This window comes from Sorex araneus, chromosome 5 (assembly GCF_027595985.1).
Source record: "Sorex araneus isolate mSorAra2 chromosome 5, mSorAra2.pri, whole genome shotgun sequence".
Lineage (NCBI taxonomy): Eukaryota > Metazoa > Chordata > Mammalia > Eulipotyphla > Soricidae > Sorex > Sorex araneus.
The window spans coordinates 85,710,945-85,731,285 of NC_073306.1; the positions used below are offsets into that span (position 1 = coordinate 85,710,945).

At 45.4% G+C, this 20,341-nt stretch overlaps 2 protein-coding genes across 10 annotated transcripts in view; both read left to right on the forward strand.

Moving 5' to 3' along the window:
• TPM3 (tropomyosin 3) overlaps positions 1–3,456 on the forward strand; it is a 36,434-nt gene extending 32,978 nt beyond the window's left edge. For 5 of the 9 annotated variants that reach the window (XM_004619248.3, XM_055138542.1, XM_012935141.2 and 2 more), the window contains one exon: positions 1,946–3,456. In XM_004619248.3, coding sequence (XP_004619305.3) covers positions 1,946–2,028 — 83 coding nt within the window. In that variant the 3' untranslated portion in view covers positions 2,029–3,456. Of the gene's footprint in view, positions 1–782; positions 1,228–1,945 lie in introns of those variants that run through there. The other 4 variants (XM_055138543.1, XM_055138544.1, XM_004619251.2 and 1 more) reach the window with 1 other exon arrangement.
• Positions 3,457–4,732: 1,276 nt separating this feature from the next.
• Positions 4,733–20,341, forward strand: part of NUP210L (nucleoporin 210 like) — a 102,262-nt gene continuing 86,653 nt past the window's right edge. Inside the window, 6 exon segments of the mRNA XM_055139913.1 lie at positions 4,733–4,932; positions 6,386–6,522; positions 11,302–11,433; positions 13,992–14,085; positions 16,478–16,628; positions 19,419–19,551. Of these exon segments, the coding sequence (XP_054995888.1) occupies positions 4,733–4,932; positions 6,386–6,522; positions 11,302–11,433; positions 13,992–14,085; positions 16,478–16,628; positions 19,419–19,551 (847 nt within the window).

Sequence of the window (20,341 nt, forward strand, 5' to 3'; positions counted from 1 at the left end):
GAGAGTTCAAAGGGCTGATGGCAGAGGCTGGAGAGAGTACAACGGATAGGACATATTACTTTGCACATGGCTGGCCCAGGTTCAATCCCAGGTTTGCTCCCCCACATCCCACATGGTCCCCCAATCATTCGTGAGCACAGAGGCAGGAGTAAGCCCTGAACACTGCCAGGTATAGCCCAAAAACCAGAGGGCTGATTGCAGGCTTTGCTTGCATGTGAAACGCCTAGATTTGATCCCTGGTCCCACAGTGTCGCTAAGCACTGCTGGGACAGCTTCCTCCAGCAGCACCAGCTGTGACCCAAAATTCACAAAAGGAAAAGCTGCAGGATTAAGTGGCTCTGGGCCCTATAATGCTCTGTTGATGCTTCTAGAGAAGAAAAGGCAAATGTTCACTTGGGGTCCTTTCAAACACTGCGATGTACATGTGTGTCTTAGCTGACTAGTCCTTTCTTGGGCATCCTTCATTTGACTTGGCTACTCAGCCCAGGGCATAAATACTGTGAAGAAGATGGTTTTCCTCCTGAGCATGTTGTCCTAGCAGCCTGGCAGTCTGAATTTCTTATTTATTCCTCTGTTGGTCTCTCTGCCAATGCACTGGCTCTTTCTCAACCTCTTTCTGAATCTCCCTGGCATCCATCACGCCTTACAGATGCATGTCACATACCCCAGCAACGTGAACGAATGTCTCCAAGTTCACTTCTGGAGCTCTACTAACCTTCCCTTTTTCTCTTTCTCCTCCTCTTTCCTCCTCTCCTTGTTCCCCTCCTCCGCTGCTGCTGCAGAGCGCCTCTACAGCCAACTTGAGCGAAACCGCCTGCTCGCTAACGAGCTGAAGCTAACGCTGCATGACCTGTGTGACTGATGGCGGGGCCCATAAACCGAGCTAACTGCTCACGCCAGTGAACTGGACACCAGCCAAAAGCTGACTGTCTTTTTAGAAGTGACTGTTTTGCCCTTTGCAAGTTGCTGCTGAAATGGAGGCTGTTAGAATATCGTTGACTTCCTATTCACATAGTATTGGGACAGTCAGGACTGTGTTTCTCTCCCTTTTAAAGAGCTGATGGGTAATGAAGGGAGGGATTTTAAAGATTCTAGAGCAAAAGCCTGGGTGTTTTCTGGTGTAATTTCCCTCCCCTCCTTATTTGCTGCTCTTTCAGTTGTGCACTTACTGTAGGAGATGTTCACTTGCATGGGTGTTTTCTAACAATAAAAGAACTGACTTGACAAGATGGTGTAACTGCTTCATCTGCGGTGCCAGGAATGGACCCTCCTGACTGGGGGAAAGGAAAGCAAGTAGGATTTAGGTGGATCTATATCTCTACCCCTTCCTGCTTTTCCAGCCTCCCTAGAGCAGTCTGAGGGCTTGGCTTGCCGTGTAGGTTTTCCTTGATGTTCAGCTGCTGGTTTTCTTCCTGCCACTTTCCTTCTACTTTTTCCTGGTTCCTGGTGTGATTGCAAGTTCCTCTTATCACAGGGTAGTAGGCTACAGCACTGCAAAAGTCTCAAGATTTTGCTTGCATATGTAACACGTTCGGTAATATTCTTGCTTTGTTTTCTAATGAGTCTTTTAGTTTTGGGGGTTCTTTTATCCCACCAGCTATTTTTCTCCCTTCTTAGTGGGGAATGCCTGTGCAGCACGAGGGGCTCCTGTCCTCTCTGCACACTAAGTTGAAAGCAGTGTTTGGATGTGGGTGGGAGAGGAAATGACCTCTCAGTCTCGGCTCCCTTCCTTCCCTGCTAGTACAGCAGCACCTCACCTGCAACTTGAGCAGGCAAGCGAGAGGCCCTGCAAACTGAGGGATGCACTCAGTGCATCCTGGTGCGTTGGAGAGGGCAGCTCCTCAGTCTGTCTGTGCTTCCCCGCAGCAGGAACAACTCTCAGAGGTTGAGTGGACCTTGAAGTGCCCTTCTGGTTTGTGTGACATCTCTCCTTTACCCCCACTAGATAAACTGAAATGCACCAAAGAGGAGCACCTCTGTACACAAAGGATGCTGGACCAGACTCTGCTGGACCTGAATGAGATGTAGAGTCCCCGCCCTGCCGCTGCTCCTCCCTCAACCCTGACTCCGCCTGAGGCCAGCCCACCGGAAGCTGACCTTTCACCGAGGGCTGATCTTTAACTGGAAAGCTGCTTTCTCCCTCACTGTCCCTCCCCCCCCGAGTTTTCAGCCAAACTGTCTCTGCCCCTACCCCAGAGATTCCCTTTGGGGTAGAGACAGAGCACCTTTGGGAACAACATCTAAGGGAATGTGAGCACAATGCAAAGTGTCTTTAAAAGCACGTTGTCATGTACACATTTTGTAATTCCCCTTTTTGTTGTAGCAAGCTTTTGTAAGACATTCCAAGTCATTCCACAGTTTTGAAGAGCAGTCTAATCCTTTCTCTCTTTCGGAAGGGACCTTTCCAGCCAATTGCATTTTGCCCTCTCCGTGGAGAAGGGAAAGGACTGGGCCTGCCTTACAGAGATATACAGCCCAGAGAAAGGTGCCACTGTGGGATACCTCAGTGCTGTGTACCAGGACTAGCCAGACTGAAGAAAAGGGGTTCTAAGAGGAGTTAGCCAAAAGGAAAAGTGCTGTTTAGGTTTCCAGCTTTAGGGTATCTCTGGGAAACTTTCTTTTCTTTTCTTTTCTTTTCTTTTCTTTTCTTTTCTTTTCTTTTCTTTTCTTTTCTTTTCTTTTCTTTTCTTTTCTTTTCCTTTTAAACCAGTGAAGTGACTCAAGGGGCCATAGAGGTATAGTACAGTGGGTAAAGCACTTACTTGCCTTGCAGCCTGGCTGATCCTGCTCCCCATATGGTCCCCTGAGCATTGCCAGGAGTGATCCCTGAGCACAGCCAGATGTGACCCCCAAAACAACAGGAAGAAGTGACTCAAATTAAGATAATGAGAACCCGGGACCAAATCCTCGTTTCATCTCCCTCTGCTCTCCCAGCAGAATGAATCATGTAGTACCTTTTAGGTTGAAGTGACCACTTACTTGCTCTCCTGAATTCTTGAAAGAAAAACAAAATGTTATTGCCACTGATTAGCCATATGAAACTCATCTCATTGCCCTTTTCTGGGTCTGAAGCTGCTGTCTCCAAAAGTGCCATCTCATTGTGCTTTGTATCGGTTAGTGCCGGAGAAATCTTGAATAGCTTATATACAAAACTTTTTATATTGTTTTGAAACTTTGCTTCTCTAGGGTTGGGGCACAGTGACCACCCGGTCTGGGCCTGCAGTGTGGTCTTTGAAAACATCCTCTCCTTCTTACCCAACTCCCCCTTTTAAGTGAGGTTCTGTGAGGTCTGTCCAGTGTGCATCTACCCCGCAGCTTCGTGGCTTAAAATGCCCTCTCCTTTGGTGTGGCCTCTTTGGGGGCCAGTTGGGCCAAGAAACCAATAATGCAACTGTTTTGATACTGAAAATTGACTTGTGTCTTTTTGAAATAAAGAACCAGTCCCTCCAAACTTGAGTCCTACTTGAGTTTCATTTACTAATTCAAGGGTACTTTCTCCACTGATATAGGATTCGTGCTGGTGACACAGGATTTTGAGTTACACACTTTGGAGGCAGACCAAAACTGGGTTTGGACCTTAGTTATGGTGAAGCGGGAGAGTGCTTGCCTTACAGGTGACTGAACAAGGTTCAGTCCCCAGCACCACAGTAGGTTCTTTGAGTGCACGGCTCGGTGTGGTCCCACAAAAGTGAAACAAAAAGCTATAGCTCTGAAATCCCTAGAAAATCATTTGGTTTTATACATAAAATGAAATTAAGATGTCAGGGTAGCTGTGTAGATCAGAAATAACACTTTGCCAAACCTCTTGTTATTTTAATGTTATTTTGATACCAGGTACAGAACCCACAACCTCATAATCAAGGCATGCAATCTGTTGCTGAGTCACATCCCAGCTCCCTTGCACCTGACCTTTCAAAGCTTCATTTAACACTGGCGTCTTTAGGGTTAGCACTGACGTCTTCCAACTATGTAACAATGTTAATTTTTAGTAATCAGGGATTTCTACAACAGCCTTGAACAGCTTCGACAATACCTATGTGTGATTACAGTCATTTGCCCTGGGACAATCTTTGATCTGGTAGTTCTCTGGACAGTTGGAAAGAAATTAACAAGGGTTGTTCTAGGGTAAATGCTTCAAGACAGGCTGAGTGAAAGAGCTTTCAAAGCTGCCTTTGAGACACAGTGCCTGGCATTTCCTGTACTCCCGCCTTCATGCTGGACACGAGTCTGACTTCCCAGTAAAAATGACGCAGCTCTCTTGACAATGCCCAGCTGTATGTACTGGGAAAAAAATTTTCCATTTGTGGGCACAGACCCATGTTAACTGGAAATTACTGCATCTTTTTTTCCCCTCCTTGGCAAGGCGTCACGATAGAAGCGGAAAGGAAAGTATTTTTTCTTTTAAATTTTTATGCTTGTTTTATATATTTTTTTTAAATATCTGCTACCTGGGTAGGAGAGAACATAGCAGGGAAGGTGCTTGCCTTTTACACTGCAGAGTATCCTCTGATCCCTACCAGGAGTGACCACTAAAGGTGCGGTCCTTAAATAAAAATACCTGCCGCCCAGTATTTAAGTAGCGTTTACAGGTTGGTGGCAGGGTTTGTGCTAAGGCTTCACCTCCGGTTTCCCACAATCCCCAGCGGCGGGGCGGGGCACGTCCCGCGTGCTGATTGGCTGCCGCCGCCGCGGACGCTGCGGAGTTGAGCGGAACGTGAGATCGGCAGCCGCCATGGCGGTGTGTGAGGCGCCCGGGCGCCGAGGCGTCACCTGTGCGTGTAGTTCGTTGCTCCGCCGCCTCCTGTGGCTGCAGCTCTTTTTGCTGGAGACTCCGGCCAACAAACTGAACGTGCCGCAGGTGTTGCTGCCCTTTGGCCGGGAGCCAGGCCGCGTGCCCTTCCTTCTGGAGGCGCAGAGGGGCTGTTACACTTGGTGAGGGCCGGGGTCCCAGGCCCCGGCCACCCCCCAGAACGTTGGCGTTGCTGCACCCCCCCAGCTGTGGGGTCCCCCTTTGCTGCCTGCCCCACTTCCCAGCAAGACGGCGCTGTCGGGGGCAGCCCTCCACCTGCAGCGTGGCCCCCTGGGGGTCCCGGAGAGGGGGGCCGCGGTAGGGAGGGGCAGAAACACCTTTCATTTATATATTTTTGTTTGGGGGCCATACCTTGCCATGCTCAGGGCTTCCTCCTGGCTCTGCGCTTAGGGAATCCCTCCTTGCTCGCCCCAGGACCCTGTAGGATGCCCGGGTTTGAGTCCGGGCCGACGCGCCCAAGGCACGCAGGCCCTGTCCGCTGTGCTATCGCTCCAGCCCACTCAGATTTTTTTTTTTTTAATTTATTCGCTTCGCTCCAGTGCTGTGGCTCAGAATGTTACTGATGATCAGGGCACCTCCTGTTGTCGGGAATGGTGCGAGTGAGGCGTCTGGAATGGCCCCTGTGCGGTGTGGCGTGGCCGAGGTTGGCTCCTCTCCCTGGCCGCAGCCCCAGTGAAAGCCATTCCTTCCTTCCATCCAGTCCCGAAATGCTGATTTTTATTGTTTTGCACACACATGTAGGCAATTTCTTTATCCTACATGCTCATGATCAGACTGTTCTAGGTGATCAGCCTCTGGGATTGGTGCAAATTCATTCCCCAGAGGATGAGGAAGCTAGCACTCATTCATGGGAGCACATCTATTCTGTTTGGGGGGATTGCTCTCAAGGTTGGGGGGCCCTGCCTGCACTCCTCTGTGTCAGGGAATCCAGAGCCCAGCTTAGGCCAGACAGGCACTCCTACCTTTGAGCTCTCTCCCTAGCCCTTCAATTTTATTTCAAGTATTGAGAGCAGAGTTAACTATATTTTCAATTACTGAGGAAGGGCTATGATATTTCAGTAACTGTCCAAAGGATCATTGGGGAAAGATTTTAAGTCTCTCCCACTTAAATCTTGCTTCCCTAAGCAGTGTTTCTGCTTTAGAGTGTCATTTAAATATGCCTACAGTCTGTGACATGGGAAGACTGCTGAAACTGGTCTATCTAAAGTTAATATTTGACTTGGGATGTAGCTCAATGCTGCCTGCATTCACTGTATGAAGACCTGGGTGCAAAAAACAAAAGTTCATTTTAACCCATATATACATACATGTGTATATATGTGTATATGTATATATATATATATATATATTCTATATATGTTAGGTTTTGGGACCACACCTGGTGATGCTTAGAGGTTACTCCTGACTGTACCCAGGAATCACTTCCTGGTGGTGCTGAGGGGACCATTTGAGATGCTGAAATCAAACATGGGTTGGCTGCATGCAATGCAAGCACTCTACCCATTGTACTATCACTCTGGCCCCAATTTTAACCCCTATTTTAATTTCATACTCTTAAGAACTTTGTTCTGGCAGGCATTCCACCCATCATGATGCAGTAACTGTTGAACCTTTATATGAAAACGGTACCTTGTGTTCCCAAAAAGCTACACTCATTGCTGAATCCACCCAGTCAATTCGCATCAGCAGTATTATTCTTGCTCGAGAGATAGGTATGTTGAGGGGAAATGCACTGTGTACTCTTTTAACTAGCCAAATAAGTATTCTGGCAAAATAATAAATAGAATCATAAATGTATGAGTATGTTTCATCTAGTAGAATAAGATATCTTGTGTAAATGGTTAACAAAATATGTTGATTTCAAATAACAAGAGATTAACAATTTTTTTTTTTCTGGGGCTGGACTGATAGCACAGCAGGTAGGGAGTTTGCCTTGCATGCGGCCGACCCGGGTTCAATTCCCAGCATCCCATATGGTCCCCCAAGCACCGCCAGGAGTAACTCCTGAGTGCAGAGCCAGGAGTAACCCCTGTGCATAGCCGGGTGTGACCCAAAAAGGAAAAAAATTGTTTTAAATTCTGAGGCAAGATTCCTAATAAAGAGGATACTTGCCTTGCATGCAGCACCCCTAAGTTCTATCCTTGGCACCACATATGGTCCCCATAGGTCTGCCAGGAGTAAGCCCTGAGCACAGGTAGGTGTGGCCCAAAAACAAAAGAATCAAAAAAACCCAGTATTTCTTTGGACTAGGGAGACAGAGGGCTGAGTGAGTGCATGCTGTATACAGAGGAAACCAATGTTCGATCCCCAGCAGCACAAGGTCCCCCAAGGAATACTGGGAATGACCCTGGAGCACAGATCTAGGGGTGAACCCCAAGAATCACAGGTATGTCCCATAAAGTACAAAAGTAAAGAAAATAACACCAGTACTTTCCAAAGTGTGGTCTGTGAACCAGTATCAACAGCAAGCTCCTAGGTAGGAGCTTATTGGACAAGCTTGTTAGACAAGTAAAATCGGTGGGCTGGAGTGACACTACAGTGGGAAGGGCAGCTTGCATTGCAGCTGCTGCCGATCCAGGTTTGGTCCTCTGTACCCTATATGGTCCCTGAGCACCGCCAGGAGCAATTCCGGAGCACAGAGCCAGGAATAACTCCTGAGTATCATTGGATGTGGCCCCAAAACAAAAAACAAAAAAATCACCCAAAAATGTAAATTTAGGCTCTGGAGTGATAGTATAGCAGTATTGCTTTGCACACAGCTGACACAGATTTGATCCCTGACACTCCATAATGATCCCTCAACAAGCTCTCTGGGGATTTTCATACATGTCCAACTTTGGGAAGGGCCTGAAAGATAGAAGAGTGGTTAAGGTCCTTGTCTTACATACAGCCAACATGGGTTTAATTTCTGGCACTGCATAATGCATAAGTTCTCTTAAACACTACCAGGAGTGATCCCTGAGTTCAGAGGTAGGTGTAAGTCCTAAGCACCACCTGATACTGCCCACAAAATATCAACAGAGAGAAAAAGTCAAGTTACGTATTCTTTGGATTTGCCTCCATTTTAGCTAAATAATTATGGGGGAGGAGCCAGAGTGATAGCACAGCGGGTAAGGCATTTACCTAGGTTCGATCTTCAGCATCCCATATGGTCCCCCAAGCACCACCAGGAATAATTCCTGAGTGCAGAGTCAGGAGTAACCCCTGAGCATTGCTGGGTGTGACCCAAAAAGAAAAAAAATCACGGGGACCTCAGATGTGACTCACTGGTAAGGTTTTTTTTTTTTTTTTTTTTTTTTTTTTTTGCTTTTTTGGGTCACACCCAGCGATGCTCAGGGGTTACTCCTGGCTTTGCACTCAGGAATTACTCCTGGCAGTGCTTGGGGGACCATATGGGATGCCGGAGATCGAACCCGGGTCAGCCGCGTGCAAGGCAAACGCCCTACCCGCTGTGCTATCGCTCCGGCCCCTCACTGGTAAGTTTTGCAGGTATGAGAACTGGGTTCAATCCCTGACACCATACTAAAAAAGTCATTTTTTGTTTGTTTGTTTTTCTCTTTGGGCCATACTCAGCAGTGCTCATCAACGTGGTGCTTGGGGTCCATATTATATGTCATACCTGGAATTGAACCAGGGTCAGGTGTGTCCAGGGCAAGTACCTTATCCCCTATACTATCTCTCTGACCCCTCTTCCTTTTTAGCACTACAAGATGAGCTGATTTCCACTTATATTTTACCTGTCAACATCTTTAAGGAATGCAAGTTATTTTTTTTTTCGTTTTGGGTCACACCTGGCGATGCACAGGGGTCACTCCTGGCTCATACACTCAGGAATCATCCCTGACGGTGCTCAGGGGACCATATGGGATGCTGGGATTCAAACCCGGGTTGGCCGCGTGCAAGGCAAACGCCCTACCCACTGTGCTATCACTCCAGCCCGCAAGTTATTTTTGTTAAGAGAACTAAATTCAGGAACCATGATCTGGATCTTAATTTTAAGTCTTCATTTATACTATAGTCTCACTGCTTCCTTTGTTTTGTTTGGGATCACACCTAGCTGTGTTCCTGGATCTGTGCTCAGGGGACACTCCTGCAGGGTTCGCAGAACCATATGTGTTGCTGGGAATCAAACCCAGGTCAGTCTTGTAGGCTCAGTAGAGGAACTGGGGGAGACTATAATGTGCCAGGGTTTGAACCAAAGGCTTTGGCATGCAAAATGCACTCCAGCCCTTTGAGCCATTTCCTGTGTCCATAACCTCCCTGTATGTGTGTGTGTCTGTTGTGAGAGGGGGGCCTTTGGGCCATTCACAGGAACAATTCACAGCTCAGTATTTGGGGTCACTCTGGGTGATGCTCAGAGAACCATGTGGTACAAAGGGATCAAGTCTAGGTCTTGCTCATTAAGGCATGTGACTCCAGCCTTTTAAACTATTTCCTCAGCCCCTAACCTTTATTTTTTTTTTTTTTTTTTTTTTTTTTTTTTTTTTTTTTTGCTTTTTGGGTCACACCTGGCGATGCACAGAGGTTACTCCTGGCTCTGCACTCAAGAATTACTCCTGGCGGTGCTCAGGGGACCATATGGGATGCTGGGAATCGAACCTGGGTTGGCCGCGTGCAAGGCAAACGCCCTACTCGCTGTGCTATCGCTCCAGCCCCAGCCCCTAACCTTTAGAGTTAATTAATACCACATGTAAGTTCTTTCTCTGACAGTGAGAGACTTCACACTCAACTTTTTTGAGCTCTTTTCTATAAATATGAAGTACCTTTTTTTTTTTTTTTTAGTTTTTTTGGTTTGTTTGTTTTTGGTCACTCCTGGTGGGGCTCAGGGTTACTTCTGGTTCTGTGCTCAGGGATCACTCCTGGCTGACTCAGGGGACCATATGGGAAGCCAGGGATTGTACCCAGGTCTGCCACTTGTAAGGCAAGTGCCCTACCCATTGTACAATTACTCTGGCCCCAAAGATGAAGTGGTTTTAGAACAGTTAATCCTGTTTATATTCTTCTTATGAAAGGAAGTATTGTTTTTCCTGAAATGACCTATTGTGATGCTCTTTAGCCTTTTATTGGGGGGAGGTATGGGGTGGAGGGGGCATTTACCTGTATTATGTCTACCATTTAGCTCTGATTTTTAAAATTCTGTAAGGGCAAATATTGTATTCTTGTTTTGCATGTGTGAGGCCCTGGGTTCAATCCTTAGCATTGAAAAAAATCATTTTGTAAAAAATTTTATAAAAACAAATTCACAGCTAGGAATACTTTGCCCCAGATACTAACTGGCAATTTTGCTATTAAATTGGTAGTTACTTAGTGTTTTCTTTCTTGTAAGTAAAGCTGAAAGTAAAATGCATAATTCCAACAGCAGAATGGAGCAGTTTTGTAAAGACAGTATTCTATCACACAGTAAACTGCTAGGAGACACTTGGTTTTTTGTGGTTTTTTTTCTTTCATTGGTGGGGCAGCCACACCCAGAAATGCTTAGGGGTTACTCTAGCTCTGAGCTCAGGATTCACTACTGGTGGTGCTTGAGGGACCATATGGGATGCCGGGATCAAGCCTCGGTTGACCGCAAGCAAAGAGACCACCATGGTGGCTATACTATCTCTGACCTGTAGCAGGGACTATAGTTATATGGGAGTGTAGTGCTAGGTATGTCTCTCAGTGGGAGAGCACTGTTCTTGCATGCACTGAGGTCTTGGGTTTGATCCCTGGCTTAAAAAAAAAAAGATTTTCCCCAATATTCTTGGGGAGCCACATCTGGCAGTGTTCAGGGGACCATGTACTGGGATCAAACCTGGGTCCGTTTGGCAAGACAGGCACCTTGCCAACTGTACTATCTCTTCAGCCCCTGGAATCAAACATTCTTTTAGATTGAATGCATTTGAGATTGGATAGTACAATGGATAGGGTGTTTTGCCTTGCACGTGAGTGACCCAGGTTTGATCCCCAGCACCCAATGTTGTCCTCTGAGCACCGCCAGAAGTGATCCTGAGCACAGAGCTAGGAGTAAGCCCTGATCACTGCTGGGTGTTGTTCCAAAGTAAAAATAAATTTAATACATTTAATTTTGTTACTACATAAAAAAATTATTTTTCTTATTTTTTATACATGAATGAAAATATTATAGATTAATGTTTGGGGAACTGTGTCTACTGGTTTTTGTGGGGGGAGGGGGGAGGTGGCAGGAGTATAGCTGCCAGTGCTCCGGGGTCACTCCTGGAGGTGCTTGGGAGTCCATATGTGGTATCAGGTATTTGAACTTGGCTTAGCTGGATGTATCACAAGCACTCTGCTTGTTGTACTATCCCTCTGACCCAGTCTCCAGTCTCATAAGAAGAGGCTCATATACCGTCATTATGCCATTTTGTTACACAGATTGAAAGTAACAGTTAAAAGTCTTTTCCCTCCCATAAATTTAAAATAAGCTTCCTTATTAATGTTTGTAACAATTCATGACCCATTGAATTGAATGCTCAGTTTTGGGTTCATTGCAGTGACTGACCATGAACTGCGCTGTGATGTCAGAGTTGACGTAATAGACAGCATCGAAATTGTATCACGAGCCAGGGAGCTCTATGTAGATGATTCACCACTGGAACTTATGGTGAGGGCATTGGATGCAGAAGGTAAAGTGCCTCAGAGGATTCAACAAAATTACATAAATTAAATCATGTTTTTGTTTTGTTTGTTTTTGTTTGGGTCTTACAGTGCCTAGAGATTACTTTGGCTCTAAGCTCAGGGATCTCTCGTGGCAGGGCTGGAGACATATTGGGGTTACCAGGGATCAAACCTTGCTGGCCACATACAAGACAAGCGCCTTACCCACTGTACTATCTCTCCAGCCCCAAATTAATGCTCCTTTGTGTTTAGTACTTGGGAAAAGCCACTTGAGAGATAAGAGTAGATTGGGAATAATATTTATTTCTCATATAAGTCTTGGGTACATGAATAATAAATACATATGAGTACAACTGGATTAGCTTTTACTTTCATAAAATTTCTGCTAATCTTGGAAATTTTCTTACGGCACTGAGCTGCCAATAATCAACAATGAAAAACATTTTTTTGAAAACAAACGTTTTGGGGAGTCAGAGAAATCCTTGGGCTGAGCAGATGCATGCCTTGTGTAGAGGCCAGGTTTGATCTCTGACCTCAAACACTACTCAGAGCAGCTTCTAACCAGTGAGCTGGGAGGAGCCATTAAGTATTGTTGGGTGTGGCCCAAACACTAGAAAAAGGGTCATGGTTTGGAACTTATTGCTAACTCTATTTTGATCAGTCTTATAGTCCAGAAGAATTAAATGTACCTATGGAAAGTTTTGTAATTTCTTTCTTTTTTTTTTTTTTTTTTTTTTTGGTCATTGGGCCACAAACTGCGATGCTATTCCTGACTTTCTGCTCAGGAGTGACCCCTCGTAGTACTCAGGGCAACCATATGTGGTGCCAAGGATTCAGACCAGGCCTGGGTACATGGAAGGCAGATGCCTTAACTCTAACAACTGTCCAGCTCCTGCAATTTTTATGTTTTTCATTTGTCCTGTGCTGGTGATGCTTGTGGGTCACTCTCAACAGTGCTCATGGGATTGTGTGGTGACAGGGATACAGTCTAGGACTCCCGAATGCAAAGTATATGCTCCAGCCCTTTGAGCTATCTCCCCTTCCCAGGTTTAACAAATTTATTGTTTTGGGGCAAGGACTAGGTTACACCCATGCTCAGGGCCTATTTCTGGCTCTGTGCTCAAAAGTGACCCCTAATAGTGCTTGGAGGGTTATATATGGTATTGGGGATTCAAACAGCATCAAACAGGATGATGCAAGGGAAGTGCCTTAACCCCTATAAAGTTTCTCCAGCCTCAAGTTTTTGAATTTTAAGTACATATTTCTTGAGACTAATTTTATATTGAGTCTGCTATACTAATATTGTGGTATTTAAAATATTTAATTGGTTATCCCTTTTTTATTTTAGGGAAAATGGAAAGTGTCTGGCTTAGTGGGCCAGTGGGGTGTTTTTACATGCAAAACATACATTCTACTCAAGGGGACTAGAGCAATAGCACAGCGGGTAGGGCGTTTGCCTTGCACGCGGCCAACCCGGGTTCGATTCCCAGCATTCCATACGGTCCCCTGAACACTGCCAGGAGTAATTCCTGAGTGCAGAGCCAGGAGTAACTCCTGTGCATCGTCGGGTGTGACCCAAAAAGCAAAAAACAAAACAAAACAAAACAAAAACCCAAACATACATTCTACTCAAAAGTTGTAAATTTATATTTCCATTGCTGCTTCTTTCTCCATGAATGATTTAGTGAAGGCAAACTTTTTGTTTGGTTTTGTTCAGGGGCCACATCTGGCTCAGTGGTTAGGGGTCACCTCTGACAGTACTCAGAGGACCGTGCTGTGCCTGGGATGGAACCCAGAATCCTGGCATGCAAAGCCTGTTGAGCTCTCTTTGGCCTAATAGTAATTTTTTTTTACTGGAAAAGCTAATGAGTAGGTTTATTCTGGAATGTAATTCTTGTTAAAATATTTGTCGAATTGACCAGGATTTAATGGATGCTTGTCATTTGTGAAATAGTGTATAGGTGGCCTTTATGTTGAAAGAAATAGAGAATGGCATCATGTTGGGCCATTCTCTAGTTAATCAGCTTGAAATTTTTACTTTCAGACTTTGTGCAGGAACAGCATTTCTTTCTGTAGGCATCTTTCTGTAGTTGTGAGTGTGTGTGAGTGTGTGTGTGTGTATGTGTGGCCATGGACTGACTCAGAACTTTACATACACAAGGCAAGTGCTCTATTGCTACATGTCCCACCCTGATTATATGCTCTACATGTCCCACCCGGATTATATGTTTTTTAATTCACTAATGATAGTGCTTATATTTGTTATTGAACAAAGCCTAAATATAATTTTCTAATTAAATTTTCTTCTCTTGTTAAAGATACATGTTTTTTTTTTTTTTTTTTTGCTTTTTGGGTCACACCCGGCGATGCACAGGGGTCACTCCTGGCTCTGCATTCAGGAATTACCCCGGCGGTGCTCAGGGGACCATATGGGATGCTGGGAATCGAACCTGGGTCGGCCACATGCAAGGCAAACGCCCTACCCGCTATGCTATCGCTCCAGCCCCCGATACATCTATATTTTTGAATATGTGACTTAACCTCTGCTTTTGACTTGTTTCAACAGGAAATACTTTTAGTAGTTTGGCAGGAATGATTTTTGAGTGGAGCATTGCCCAGGATAACGAGTCAGCCAGAGAACAACTATCTAGCAAAATTAGGTAATCTTTAAACCAAATGTAAACCACCTGACTTTTATTTATTTATTACTATTGTTTAATGTAGGAGTACTGCTATTTATTCAACTACTGATTAAATTGACTGAAGCAGGCATGAACTCCACATTAGTTTTTTAATTTTTTTTATTGATTATGCATGAGATATACCATTACAAAACTGTTCATGATTGGGTTTCAGTCATGCAATGATCAACACCCATCCCTCCACCAGTGTACATTTCCCACCACCAATGTCCCCATTTCCCGGGAACCATTCCCCATCACCCCACCTCCCACTCCCATAGAGGAACTATGGCAGGCACTTTTTTCCTTTCTCTCTCTCTCCTTTTCCTTTTGTACATTATGGTTTGCAATACAATTATTAAGAGGTCATCATGTTTGTTCAGGTCATTCAGAATTTTTTTGGGGACAGAAAGTTTGGAGTAGCTTTTTAACTGGGTGGCAGTTTTTGGGGTATGGACATGACTGCCGAGGCATCTGTAAGTACAGGGACATGGGGGGAGGTAGCCCATCCTGACCCCGAGAAAGCCTGGAAATTTCAGCCACAAAACTTACATACCCAATTTTCATCAGATTATACCTCTGTGAAGTCTGTCCTGAGATTGGTGCAGTCAGACGTGGGGCATGGCAGTGCTTTTGGACTGTGGAAGCAAGCGGCTGCATGGGCAGGCACAGGCCAACCTGCCCCCATCCGATTTACCCCAGTCTGTTCAGCATTGTGCGGGTCTGAAATTAACTGCGACCTTTGATCTATACCAAGATTTGTGGGTCTCTGAAGCAAGGCCAGTAGAAGATCTTACATGGTGGCACTGGAGCTGGTTCGAGGGGGTGACTGCTGGTGCTTCCAAGGAGTATAGGGAAGTGGAGAGAAGTAGCCCATCCCAACTCCGAGAAAGCCTGGAGATTTCAGTCACAAAACCTGCATTTCCAGATTTTCAACAGGTTACTATCTGGGTGAGGTCTGTCTTGAAACCGTGGATTCTGGCTGGGAGCATGGCAGCAATTTTGGATTGTGGGGCAAGCAGCTACTGGGGACTTTCCCTGGGTAGGCTCCAGGCAAACCCGCCACCCCAACCCCCACACCTCCAATTTACCCTGGTCCGTTCAGCCTTCCATGGGTTCAAGATTAACTTCGACTTTTGATCTCTTTCGAGATTTATTTATGGTTCTCTGAGGCAAGGCCAATAAATAAGCTTGTATAGATGAGCCGAACGTGGTTTCTGGGTGTGGCTCCCACATACCTAACTTTTGGCCGTTTAATTTCTCAGGAAGTTTGATTCCAAGTTGTTGGGGTCCAGCCAAATGCATAGTGGCAATTTTGGGGTATCAGGAACCCTGAAGGCACCATCAGGCTTCTGATGCACTTGCTCCACAGGTACAGGTTGACCTGCTGGCAGCACTGTACCCCCTACCACCTGACTTCTAAAGAGGTGTTTTTGTGGCAAACTGAACAGCAGCTAATCAAATAGATTTTTATAATCCTGCTGTCTTATTTTTGTTTTGTTTTGTTTGGTTTGTTTTTTGCACAAACCAAATGCACAAGGGTTACTCCTGGCTCTACACTCAGGAATTACCCTTGGTGATGCTCAGGGGGCCATATGGAATGCTGGGAATTAAACCCGGTCGTCCGTGTGCAAGGCAAACGCCCTACCCGCTGTGCTATTGCTCTAGCCCCGATGTCTGATCTTTTTTGAAACAGATACATTTGCCAAGTTGAAATATCTTTGATAGAATACATGAATTATGGTTAATGTAGGGACTTACTTGATTGCTTAATCTGAGCCATTAAAGAAGAGTTCTTGATTGCCAGGCTATAAAATTATTTGATCCAGGTATGTCTCCTCACAGTTTATTTTATTGGTTGGGTGAGGGCTGTACTGGGGTGTACTGTACCTGGGCAGTACTGGGGTCTCTCTTGGTGGTACTTAAAGAACCATGCAGTATTAGGGATCTAGCTGAGTTTGCCATGGGCAAGGCAAGCAACTTAACCTCAGTACAATCTCTGGCTCTTGTAGATGCTTTGATTTTTGTTTTTACTGCCATAGATGGAACTCAAGAACCCAGTTCTCAAGATATGTCCATTATGACTGAGCCACTTCTCCTGCTGGCATTTTATTATTTAAATTATCTGCACACAGTGAGTGGAATAATAGTATGGATTCTGTCTTCAGCTGCAGGAAATAGCTCTCAGACAATCCAGCTTTTAGTCCCACATTTTTATCAAGGGACACACATTTCTATCTAATCCTTGTGAAAAACAAGATGGAAGACCTTTAATTGAATAGACACTAAAGAGAATGTTTAAGATAACTCAGGTCATTCTAGAAGAAGATTTGATTCTAATAGAAACAAACATTATTTTATTTTTCTTTAGGATTCTGAAATACTCTGAAGCAGAGTATTCTCCTCCAGTATACATAGTAAACATGGAAAAAGAAGAGAAACAAGGAGATATGATCTTGGTGTCTGGGATTAGAACTGGTGCTGCTGTTGTAAAAGTTCGAATTTATGAATCCTTTTATAAGGTAAAAAGTGCTATAAATTCTCATTTGATAGCCTTTCTTGAGGGGGAGGAGGCTTCCCAAGCAGTGATCAGGGGGCCTAGCTACCATTGTTAGTGACCCTTGGCGACTGGGATGGACTAGAGGAGTCAATGCTCAGGCCACGGAGTGCAGTGCTGCTTGGCGGTGTGGGGCCACCAGCACCACACCTGGAGGTGCTCAAGTAGTCATTGCAGTGCCAGGTATCGAACTCAGATCCCTGTGTATGCAGGCATGCATCTCCGTCCTGAGCTCTCTCCCGAGCCATCATCTTGCCCATAGAAACATAGTTTCTTACTTTTACCTTAAATAGAAGCCCTCTACTTGATTTGATTTGGATCAAAGTTGGTCATTTAGTTGAAAAAGTCATTTGAATGTTTGAAAGCAGTGAATGTTTGAAAAACAAAAACAAAGCAAAACAAAACAAAAACACTTGGAGGAGGAGTGATAGTACAGTGGGTAAGTGCTTGCCTTGCACGAAGCTCTGACCCAGGTTCGATCCCTGGCATACCAATATGGTTACCCAAACCACCTGGAGTGATCCCTGAGTGCAGAGCCAGGAGTCAGCCCTGAGCACTGCTGGGTGTGTTCCCGCAAAAAAAAAAAAATTAAAGAGCAAACTTGCTTGACCAACATAAGTTCCACCCCTAACACCCGATGGCTCCCTGAGCCCCTCCAGGAATGATTCCAGAGCACAGAGCCAGGAGTAAGCCCTGAGCACAGCTAAGTGTGGCCCCCAAACCAAACAACAACAACAATAACAAATCTTACCTTTCTTAAACATGTAATTACTGAATTATAGTATAAATGCCGTTGACATTTTCTCTTAAATCATGTAACTATTGAAGTCGGAGAGATAGTACAGCAGGGGAAGCATCGCTTTGCATGCTGCTGATACGGGTTTGACTCCTGGCACCTCACAGGGTCCCCTAAGCTCTGCCAGGAGTGAACCCTGAGTGTAGAGCCAAGAGTAAGCCCTGAGCACAGCTGGATATAACCTATCTCCCCTAAATGTAACTAGTTTGTTCCTCAATTCTTTAATGTAGACCCAATAACTTTTTGTTCTTTGTTTTGATAACTTCCCACTATGCTATCTCTCCGGCCTGAAAAATTAGACATTTGTGAAGCAACTTGAATACAGAATTCCATACTCTTTGAGGAATTTCTCCCCAATTTTTACATTGATAGAACAATTTGGGAGATGGTCCTTAACTTTGTTTTGTTTTGTTTTTGAGCTGCACCCAGAGCCAGGGCTTATTCCTGGCTCTGCCCTAAGAGATCATTCCTGGAAGTCAGTGCTCAGGGGATCATATGAGCTGCCAGGAGTTGAACCTGGGTTGGCAGAATGCAAGGCAAGCACCTTACCCACTGTACTATGGCCCTGGTGCCCACAATTCCTTTTTGCTAGAAACAATAATTCTTTCTTCACGAATTTTTTAAATGCAATTATAATTACAAGTGTGTCTGCCGTAATAGATCTTTTGGTAAGCATTAAATTCAAGTGGGAGGCCATCTTAGAGAGCAGCCTAACCTGTGCTGGGGAAGCCTTTGTAAGAATCAATATGTTCAAAATGGGACAGAGAGTAACTTTATCTGGAGAGTGAATTAATTAGAGGCCAGTTAGAAGTAGCTCTGTGGGCATAATACAGTGGCAAAAGGCACCTGCCTTGCCAGTGTGAGGCTGCCTTTGATCCCCGATGCCACTCACAGTAGCATGGCCCCAGCAGTCTTGCTCTCTGGGACCCCTGGCACCACGGGGAGTGGGTGATCACCAATCTCCAGTGCCTGGTCAGGGGGTTGAGAACCCCACAGCTAAATAAGTGTAGCTCCTGGCAAACACCACAGTCAAGTTGTGTCATTGCAACAACAGCAGGAACAAGGGAGAGGGGGAAAGTTCCTGTCCCAAGCAGCCAACACAACCTGCCTTCCTTGAGCCCAAGTCGGCCGTGTCCTACCAGGTGCCCTACCCGCTGTGCTGTGGCTCCAGCCCCAGCATACTTTTCTTAGTTGTTTGCATGACATTGGCCCCACATGGCAGTGCCACTGCTCCGTGCCATGTGTTTTGGGTGTGCCAGGAATCAAACTTACAGCTTCCTGCTTGCGGAGCAGGCATTCTGCCACTGAGTTTTCCACAGCCTCCCACGCAGTAAACTTTATTTGAGGGTGGTGTTGGGGGATGCAGCTTACCCAGCATGCTTGTGGTCTGCTCCCAGCAATGCTCCTCCAGGTCTCTCCTGGCAGTGCTCAGGAGACTATGGTACCAGGGATTAAATCCAGGGCTCCTACAAGCGTGCACTCTCGTTCTTTGAGTCATCTCCTTGGACTTCCAGGAAGTACTTTTTTTTTTTAATTGTTGTCTTTGGGATCATACCTGTTGGTATTCAGGGGCTACTCCCAGCGTTGCTCAGGGGAAGTTCCTAATGGTGCTGTGGGGTCATGCAGTGCCAGGGACCAGAACGGGGCCTCCAGCACGCAAAAATGTGTCCCAGCACTTATCTCCTTGGCCCCCCAAAAGTAAACTCTTTGTTCATTTGTTTATTTGGGGTCACACCCAGTGATGTTCAGTGGTAACTCCTGGCACTGTACTCAGTAATTAATTACTGCCGGCAGTGCTCTGTGGACCATATGGGATTCGGGGGATTAGACCTAGGTCAGCCACATGCAAGGCAAGTGCCCTACCTGCTCTACTCTCTCCAGTCCTCCAAAAGTAAAATTTTAATAAGAACTATAGCCCTGAGGATTTTGCTTATGGAAATATTTTTCTTTCTTGTTTAGAAAGTGACAGCAGCATTGATACGCCTGCTTGTTTTGGAAAATATATTTCTTATACCATCCCATGATATTTATCTCTTAGTGGGTGCATATATCAAATACCGAGTAGCAAAAATGGTTCAGGGGAAATTGACAGGTGAGATGATTTCTCTTTTTCTAAGATTCATATTTCTCACATCCTTTCATGTTTATACATAATATTTGTGTTGTATTTGAGAAGTATTTGTGTTTTTAGATTCTGTGGTAAGTCTTTCCTTCCCTTTATTTTGGGGATATGCCTGATGATTCTCAAAAACTATTCCAGGCTTGGTCTTCAGGGGTCATACCTGGTGGTGCTGGGGTAGCAGGGGTGGAACCCAGGCCTTCCGCATGAAAAACATATGCTCCAGCCCATTGAGTTCTCTCTGACTCTTTTTGATTTCTGTTTTTTATTTGGTTTTTGGGCCACACCTAGCAATGCTCAGGATTTATTCCTAGTCATTTGTTGTGCTCCTGGTGGGGCTTGGGGGGCAATATAGGATGTCAGGGATTGAACACTGGTTGCTGTGCCTTACACACTGCACTGTCTCTCTGGCTCCACTGTTTCATTTTTTTTTTTTTAAAGTAAACAGATTTTATTTAGTGGCTTTGAGGATAGGAGGAAGGGATAAGAAAGAGAGAGAGAAGTAAGAGTAACGCATTCAAGAGAGAATGAAGGCTTCTCCAAGGTGGAGGAAGCCCCTACACATAACCGAGCTTTAGACACAAAAGTATGAAAGCATGAAAGTACACATCTCAAGAGGGGAGATGTGGGCGACACATGTGCTCGGCCACGTGGGTGCAAGCAGCACATGGGCTCAGGCAGCATATGCACCACTGTTTCATTTTTTGACTGTCGTGAGGACCACACATGGTGGGGCTCCAACAGGACCACACATGGTGGGGCT